This window comes from Amblyomma americanum, chromosome 2 (genome assembly GCF_052857255.1).
Source record: "Amblyomma americanum isolate KBUSLIRL-KWMA chromosome 2, ASM5285725v1, whole genome shotgun sequence".
Lineage (NCBI taxonomy): Eukaryota > Metazoa > Arthropoda > Arachnida > Ixodida > Ixodidae > Amblyomma > Amblyomma americanum.
This window is the reverse complement of record NC_135498.1, coordinates 161,212,780-161,221,980: the sequence shown is the minus strand read 5'-3', so window position 1 is coordinate 161,221,980 and position 9,201 is coordinate 161,212,780. Positions and strand designations below refer to the sequence as shown.

At 44.4% G+C, this 9,201-nt stretch overlaps 1 protein-coding gene across 1 annotated transcript; it reads left to right on the top strand.

The window, feature by feature from the left end:
* The first annotated feature begins 3,022 nt into the window (after window positions 1-3,022).
* LOC144121934 (uncharacterized) lies at window positions 3,023-8,791 on the top strand. The gene is made up of 2 exons (XM_077655385.1): window positions 3,023-3,153; window positions 5,243-8,791. Exons 1-2 carry the CDS (start codon window positions 3,093-3,095, stop codon window positions 6,466-6,468), a joined length of 1,287 nt encoding a protein of 428 aa, XP_077511511.1. The 5' UTR covers window positions 3,023-3,092; the 3' UTR covers window positions 6,469-8,791.
* Window positions 8,792-9,201: the final 410 nt, after the last annotated feature.

Sequence of the window (9,201 nt, the reverse complement as noted above, 5' to 3'; positions counted from 1 at the left end):
AATTCGCACTTGATAGACTCCATTTGTGCATACACTTGCTTTTGTATTTTTGGTGCTGTATTTAACTTGAATTTCACTATGTGCATTCAAGTTATTTGTGCGATTTTACTTATCTGCCACTTATCTTTCGCGTTTTTTTATGTAACCGCACTCTATAAAGATTGTAAAGTACAATGAGGGTATGTGAATAATAAAAAGAAAACATGCGCGATACAGCACGATTGTCAGGAAACCTGTGGAGAGGTACGGAATATGCTGGAGTAGAAACGTCCACCGGCTCGCAAATATCACAAAGCAGACATTTCCTGATCGTGCCGGTCGCCTCTGAAAAAGGAAATCATGATATTGAGGCTCAATTTCTTGACACGTAACAATAAAAAAATATTTTCATCAAATTCTGGGGCGGGTTTCACTTTCTGTTCACCAATCAAAGCAAATAGAGGGCTTCCATTTCTCGTAGCACTGCAGCATAGTTTCTTAATCGCTACACATGTGCTATTCCGATGGTGACGCGAGGTCACCTCGGGTGCAGCACTCATTCAAAAAGAATAGCTTTTCATTGCGGGTTCTCAAGTTGCAGCGATGGCAAATGATACAAAGATAATGCGCAGCTTTGTCGATAAACATGAGCGTAACTTCACTTGGAGCTAATTGGTCCATGTTAATTTTAGAACGGTGTTAGCTTGAAAAAAAACGAAAAATGTACGTCGCCTTCTAAATTACTTCTCTTTTTTGTTCGCTAACATTAATTTAGAATTCTTGACCTGAGGCGCATTTGACGCCGATAAGATTCATTGTGCTTAATTTCGGTCTCGGTTTATGAGGTTTGACGTCCCAAAGTCACTCAGGCTGTGAGGGACGTTGTAGGGAAGGGCTCTGGACATTTCGACCACCTGGGGTTCTTTTACGTGCACTGACATCGCACAGCACACGGGCCTCTAGAATTTCGCCTCCATCGAAATTCGACCGCCGCCGCTGGGATCGAACCCGCGCCTTTCGGGTCAATAGCCGAGCGCCATGACAACTGAGCCACCCCGGCGATCTGCGGTTAATTTGGAGAGAACACCAGTACGATAGGCTGCTTACACAGAATTTGAACATTTATTAAGCGCAGAGATATATTTTTACTGAAGAGGCACATGTGCTCAATTTTGAAAGCTTTTAAGTTCTATTTAGAAATGCCACCCTCTTGCACTAATGTATATTTGGCTCTCTTTTACATGCGCAAAGTCGCCGTAGTAACGATCTTCCATTAGTGTCATTATCCCCATTAGAGTCTATTTTAACGCAATAGCGTTGAGAAGCTCGTGTAGCCGAAAAATCGACGTCGCTGAAAAAGCCACAAAAAATCCTCAGAGCAGCCGCTTAGGAGACAGGTGGCCTGCGCACCGGTTTGTGAGCAAACTGCTCGCCATGGCAGGTGGCAGTCAAATTAGTTAATTTTCCCGAAAGCCTGCTCACAGAGAGCACCCTGGGTCGCACAAGTCTCGGCGGGGGCAACACCTGCCATTGTAGGTCAGTGGCGCGTCGCTTAACCGCCGCATCAATGAGCCAGGAGTGGTATGAGGACACCCAGGGATATATTAATATTAAGAAGAGAATTGCAGAAGAATGGTCAGTTGGGCGGGTTGGATGTAGTTCATTTTGGCGGTAAATTCAGCGCGAAGGGACGAAGGACAGGATACCTTAATAAAACGTAGTTGCGAGACAGCGCTTGTTTTGTCCCCTTTCTGTGTCCTTCATCCCTTCGCGCTGAATTTACCGCCAAAAATAAGAAGAGAATTACCAATTCTGCATATATGGGCATTAACCCATTCGCTATAGCACCGTAGAAAGGCGCAGCTCAAGTGTCTCCTCCTATTTCTCTTGCAGCCTTGTCTAACGATGTCCACAACGAAACCACAATCTATGACATTTTTCTAAAACGGGCCTGAAAGCCAATGGTGTGCATGGCGAGAAAGCCACGTACGGATAAACACCCCATGAGGCGCTGTTTTTTTTCCCTGTAATCACCTGCACAAAAACCATTTGAATCTTACTCCAGCTCGCCATGCCGACGAAAAAAGTTGTTTTCTGTCTTTTCTAGTAAAGCGAACGACTTGCTAATGTCATCGCACAAGCATTTCTTATGTATAATAATTCCGTGTTCGTTCTATCTGAATGTTATCTTTTTTGTAAACACCTGCACGCGGTGGTATTTAAGTACTTTTCTTTTTCAACCCCCCCCCCCCCCCCCCCCCCACTGCAATGCCAGACAAATGCGCTGTGGGTGTGATGATAAATAAATAAATATCCTTATATAATTTGGGTCACGCATATGCCAACACGAATAAGTCCTTTAGAGGTTTTTGGTTTAGTGCCACAAGTCTACATCCGCATTAATAATTGTGTTATATCGACCACAACACTCAACATCAATGTGTGCATTTTCTTAGTGTTTGCCGACAAAAACTGCTCCGAGAGCATTTTAAACGCGCAGTCACAATAGGAAGCAGTGCCAGACGGAAAAATAGCCAGGCTGAAAAACCTCGCGTTGCCCTGTATGAATGTCGCGCATCACGTCTTGACCTTTCGCGCCCAATTTTAAAACGTCCTTAAAGTCATGCGTCTCTGTGCTATCAGTCCGAAAAGATTATAATGTTTTCTCGCCGCCAGATATGGTCCTACGGCGCTGCATGTTTTCATTCTTCGCATAAAATTGTCAAGCAATTCTCTTTGTGAATGACATTTGAGACCAGACGTGTTTCTAGGGCAGTATTTTATTCCTCGTTTGTTCAGAAAGACGGTCGCACGTGTTCTCCTGCGTTACATGCTAGCAGTGGCGTACAGCCTGTTTGCTTTTGTAAGTTCAAACATTGAGGAAACACCATGAAAAATATAAGTTGGGCATGAAGCAAAAGTACAACATCTGACCGCGAGCGAAGCATTGTTCCGGTTCCGTAATGTCAGTGGGGAGTCACGCTGACAGGTATTGTTCGAAATTCATTGCTCTGAAAGGTCGTTAAGCTGAGGTGCTGGGATTTATAAAAGTAGAAGCCACCCATCTCTACTCCCAGCCTCACTTGATCTAAACGTGTAGCTGAGGGTTAGCCATGAGTTCTGTAAGGCTGCTAATGCTAATATCTGGCATTCTACAATGCGATGCCTCCCAAGGTAAAGTAAAGCTTTGTTTCCTTCCGACGTGCAAATAATTGAAAATATTTAGCAGAAGGCTTATTGAACAAGTGTTAGTGGTGACCTTGATAACAGAATTCTTCTGTCCAAGTTGCAGAAATGTGGCATCCGTGGAGAAGCCTTAGAGCTACTCAAATTATATCTAGGCAATCAAATGCAGTACGTCAATATCGGCGGCACTAGGTCTTCAGAACTAGCTGTCGTCAGAGGTGTGTCACAAGGCAGCACTCTTGAGCCAGTCTTACTTCCAATTTGTGTAAAAAAAATGAACCGGTTGACTGCGTAAAGGTGTCCGGCATGATGCTTTCAATTAATTTAACTTGCAATGAACACATGTTGCACATCTTGCATCTAAAGTATCATCAGCTGTTCGCAATATATCCAGAATATATAGGACACATACTACAAGTAAAAGTTAAACTTTTACTTTTAGTATGTGCCTTTATATTCTCGGATATATTGCGAACAGCTGATGATACTTTAGATGCTTTCAATTAATTTAAGTTGCAATGAACACATGGACTATCTTGCATCTAAAGTATCATCAGCTGTTCGCAATATATCCAGAATATATAGGACATATACTACAAGAAAAAGTTAAACTTCTACTGTATAATGCGTTAGTAGTTTCGCTTCTCCCCGATTATTCAGCAAATTAATTAACCACACGGGGCACAAACTTCCCCAAACTACATGTATTCCAAAAGAAGGCGCGTTATGCTTAGTTGAGAAAACTTAACCTCATCCCACTAGTCCTCTCTTTTTCAAATATATTCGGGTGTTTCGTTGTCTAAAACAGGTTGTTATTTTTACAGTATAGAACGTTTTTGAAAACAAGCACCAACGTCACGATCGCTGCTTCAAAACTACAAGAAGCCTATGAGTCCCACTGCATGATTTAGAGAAGAATAGTATATCCCTGCACCTCTGTCGCACTGCAATAAACAGTCTTGACCACTTATTAGGTTGAAGACTGACAGTTTTAGCCCATTCAGACGATCAAGTTACAGTATTAGTCGTTTCTGCAGCGATAGTCTATTGCTGTGCTGAATGGTATATTTTCTTGCTGTTTATGGTTAGCGGATATAAAGTAAGTTGTTCTTCTTTTCACCTGCAAAATGGTTATATTCGTTTTTTGCTTTGTATAGTGCATTTCCATGCATAGATCTATTTGGAGACACTGCTGCCGCCCTTTTCAGTCTGTTTCTCTAGCTTTTATCCCAAGTTCTTTGCAAAAGCACAATAAAGTGAAAGAGAAAACGCAAGTTCTCGGATTCCGAAATTGTATACCGTATGGTTAAAAAGGTTGAGGCAGAGAATGCGCCCTTGACATCTAGGCGACTGTATACTAAGAAGAACGAAAGTATAGTAGCCGCATGTCTGCTCTATACACATGGTATCTTTCTGGCGTTTAGCTCTTGCATGGGAATAAGACCGGTTTCAGTGTGACAGTCGCACTCAGTGAGGACACTGCTCCAGTCCAAACAGCGAATGTTTGTTCTCTCGCAGAGGGGACTGCCGCTCGAGTGGAAACACAGAAGCAAGAGAAAGTAACCAATTACTTTGTGTTAACAAATTTTGTTAACAGCTTTCGCGATCTCGAATTAACGTTGTCAGCGTACCAGACCCTTGTCTGGCGCATGCACTAGTGCTGCAGCATTACAGTCACCAAGCCTGTCTTATTGTTATTTGTTTCTGTACTCTCGGTAGTTGCGCACTGGTAGAGTAAGAGCTCTGTATAGCCAAGCGCGCATACTGACTCATGCATGGTGCCGACGAATTTCATAGATGACACTCCTTTTCCTTTCATACAACAATAATACCATAAACATGTTTTGGCTTAAGCGGGAGTATGCCAAAGCTAGAAGCCTTATCAGAGTTCGGCGGTGCGGTGAATAGAATGAGTGCAATAAGAAATTCGTTACTTGAAGTAATTTGGGAGCAATTTTAAATAATTTGCATATCAGTGTTTCAAGATAAACATCTTATTTCGGGATAAACCTCAACCTCGTTTTTGTTGTGTCGAAGCTGCGCATACCAATATTTCTCTTCTTTTATTTTCTTTCAGGCATGAAAAAAGCTGGCGTCTACGTAACGGTGTCTTCCTACAGTGGCTTAGTCAGCTACGGATACTTTGAGATGAACTGGTTCGGCATTCAGGAAGAGCACATCGGAAAAACGTTCGCAGCGCTGTCGAGAAGAAACCCTCCCTTGACCTTTTCTGACATTTTGTCCCTGCAGCCCGTTACTCGTTCTACCGACAGGTTCTCAACAAATGTTGCGGCACCGAGCTATAACTTGAGCATTCTGATGAAAGGCGAATGCCTTGGCTACTGGGCCCTCATTCTGGGAGAGGATAGGGCTGCAAGCAAAGTGAATGTGCTCTATTCGTCGTGCTTCACGCCCAGGCCTCGCTGGATGCGAAAGTACCGCTGTACATTATCTGAGCTCACTCTGAAAAACATGCTTATTCCCGGAACACACAATTCTGGAATGTACTACTCTGGCTACCTGCATCCGCACGAGTTGTACACTTATAATCAATATCAAAGCATTAGTCATCAGCTCGCTTATGGAATACGCTGCCTCGATCTGAGAGTACAATATTACTATGGCGAGTTCTACGTCACACATGAGAAGCAACGAGGGCCGGCAAAGATACGGGAAATTCTTACTGAAGTGGTGCAATTTGTCCGGGAGACAAAAGAACTTGTATTGCTTGATTTTCATCGATTTACCAAAGGATTTGAGCAAGAGTATTATAATGTCCCTGCAAGGCATGAGCAGCTGGTTGCGCTCATTGTTGCATTGCTAGGTGATCTACTCCTTCATCGGAATACTTGGTGGAAGCACATAGATGATATTTTTCGTGAATGCGACCAAAATAATGTTGAAGTCGGCTGTGTTATGGTGTTTTACAATGCAGATTACACTGGCCCCCATAATGAATATCTGGGAACTCCTATTGGCCAAAAGTGGCCGAACGCACAGAGCAATGAAGCTCTATTGAAATACCTGGGAAAAGAAGCATGCCGTTACGAAAGCTGGCGGCTCACATCTATAATGGCAGAGCTCACTCCTTCTTTTCCTAGTCTCATTGCAGGCACTCGTCAGGCCTCACAGTGGATCAATCACATAATCACGGAATACTTCAGAGTAGCGTACAACAGTTGTCGGGCAATCATTTCTACTGATTACTTTCTTGGCAATGGGATCATTGATGTAGCTATCCAGGCTAATCTCGTAATTGGCCAGCGCCAGTTATTCGAGCCTTGCAACGATATCGAGAAGTAGTAATCAACTATTGTTTTACAGTGATTATGCACTGATTGTATGAATCTAGGTGGTTGGTTAGTTGGCTAGCTTTTTGGGAAAAGGAAATGGAGCAGTATCTGTCTCACATCTCAGTGGACACGTGAACCGCGCCGTAAGGTAAGAGATAAAAGAGGAAGTGAAAGAAGAAAGGAAGAAAGAGGCGCCGCAGTAGAGGGCGCCGGAACAATTTCGTCCATCTGGGGACCTTTTCTGCGCATTGACATCGCAAAGCACACGGGCGCCTTAGCGTTTCGCCTCCATCGAAACGCGGCCGCCGCCAAGTTTGTTTGTCAGCAGACAGATTCAGCGGGAGTGAATTCAACGCAATAGTTTCATTTCGTTCGGCTGAGCAAACCACTTTTGAGTATCCTGTATTTAGGTCGCCCATGTGGACACAAAAGGTACGGCCATGTAAAACAGCTGCATTCCATTTACACTTTGCTTTCTGTGACTGATATGCGCGCCACTTGCATGGAACGTAGCTGTGCGTTTTTTCTTTCATTTGATACCTTGTTGAGGACGTCCAGAGGATGCTTCATGGCGCGCCGGCACAGCCGTGGGTCGGACACGCGAGATGCCCCGCGGAATCGCGCCGCTCGTCGATAACTTGCGGTGCCTCACACCTGCACGGCGCGGCATTATCAAAACGTAGATACTGCGCCATTTACTTTCCCCAAAAAACAATAGTCGCTCTGATTTTCTCTCTCTCTCTCTCTCCTTGCCTCCGAGCTTTCCCTTCGAATTCTTGTTTGCTTGTCAAGAATAAATTTAGTCTTCTCGTAATCTCCATGCGGTCACCACGTCTTTTTATGGTCCAGCGAGAGCGAGGGCTATAAAACTGGTGACCCGGAAACATCGAGCAGCTATGCCCGACCACGAACAGAAGACCACACCGAGCTAGCCTTCCGTCAGAACCGCAGAGCTAAAGGTTCGGAATTTCTGGCGGAAGAACCCACAAGTGTGTTTCAACCAGGTCGAGGCTCGCTTCTAGCTCCATAGCATCACATCGCAGTCTACAAAATATCCGCACGTGGTCGCCGCGCTGCCTCCTGAGATCACCGAAGCCATAGACGACATACTATCGTCAACATTGCCTGAGAACCCATACGACATGCTGAACAGCATCGTTCTGCAGCGTCTCGAAACCCCTGAACAAAGCAGGCTCCAGCAGCTTCTTTCCAAGGAAGAACTTGGAGACCAACGTCCCACACAACTACTGCACTGCATGCGAGGTGAAAATTTATATCCTGGCATTCTTTCGAAACCAAGTATTTGGCCACCCATATTGTCGTCACGGAAGCAGTGTTTGATAGCCAAGACGATAATGTATACTGGGGATACATGCCGAGGTCAAGGAAATCACGTTTGTCTTTCTATTCGCAACACTCAAAGCTAATAAAGCGAGGTCTGGTGGCGTTTTGCTTGAAGTCAGCCTTCTCTAAGTCTTGTGAGCACATGACAGCTGTTTTTGCCACGCAGGTTAAGAATCAGGGCAAATCCGACTACCCGAAGGCTCTGGTGCAGGCTGTAGCATAAAGGCTTTTGAAGAAGACCAAGTGCCCTCATTTTGATCCATGCGAGCCGAACACCAATCCTAGAAGAACAAAAAGTATAAGTTTATGCCCTACCAACAAAAAGTGGCACATAATCAGAAGAAAACTGCCTCGAAGTATGGCGTACAGCTGGTGTTCTGTGTGCCGTGCAAGCTGTCACAGCTATGCGTACTTGTAGAAGAGCCACGTCGCCGTGCTGATTCCCAAAAGAAGCACCAACATGTGTATGTTACCTGCCGCACAGGTGTGGCCTACCAAATACAACTCAGCTGCGGTAGAGTCTATCGGCCAGTCTGGCCGGTGTAATAGTGAACGCCTCAGGGAGCACGCACGTACTTTGGGAATAGGCAGTGGTTCGAACCTAGCACTCCATTGCAAGAAATTTACAGGCTGCTCCCTGCACTGCACAAAACTGCTATCGAAGGAAGCGGCAAAAAACAGCTCGAACGAGATAGCGGAAGCCTCGCTCATTCACGGCTTGGGTAAAAAGTGCATCAGCGATACCTCAGTGACATTGCTACACAGAGAGTTGCCGTTTATGTACAAATAAGGTTAGTGGTTCGGCCACGCTCCTTGGTGTCCTGTCTAGTGGTATGCAAACGTGGCATCAATCATTTGATTATATGTTGGTTGTCAATAGTTTTTTTAATGTTATCTCTGGCGATTACGCTGCGCTAGTCGCTGTATGAGACTCCGGAGGCAGTCTGGTCACCGGAGAAAATGTTCAGAATAAACAGTTCCGAGCAGCATTTGTCCTGTCCAGTTCTCTTGTCTTTCCGAGTGATTTCAAAATTTAAAATTATGTTTGCTTTGACCTGCATGATTTTCGAAAGCGCATGTATTTTCGCACCATGTACCCAAATTTTTTCGGTTCAGAGCATCGAGGATAATCGCGTTTACGAAATTCTAAAAAGAGATATGGCTATTACTAACGACCGCCTACAAACCTCTATTTGCAGCCAGTTGCCTAGCTGTGGTAGTTAAAAAGTTAATGAAGAAAAATTAGTTAATCACCTTACTCAATACAAATCACCAGCTTTTCGGTGTCCGCCAAGACTGGTAATACCATGTCGCAAAAGCCATATTTTTACCCCGGATAGACTATTTATAAAAATTACTTATTCTTATATCAAACACCTGGTGTAAGGCTTTCCTTTCC

Bases quoted from the DNA above. Each gene is read 5' to 3' on its own strand.
- LOC144121934 (XM_077655385.1), top strand. From the start codon at position 3,093: ATGAGTTCTGTAAGGCTGCTAATGCTAATATCTGGCATTCTACAATGC. The intron at 3,154-5,242 runs GTAAAGTAAAGC...ATTTTCTTTCAG, and splicing joins ACAATGCGATGCCTCCCAAG to GCATGAAAAAAGCTGGCGTC.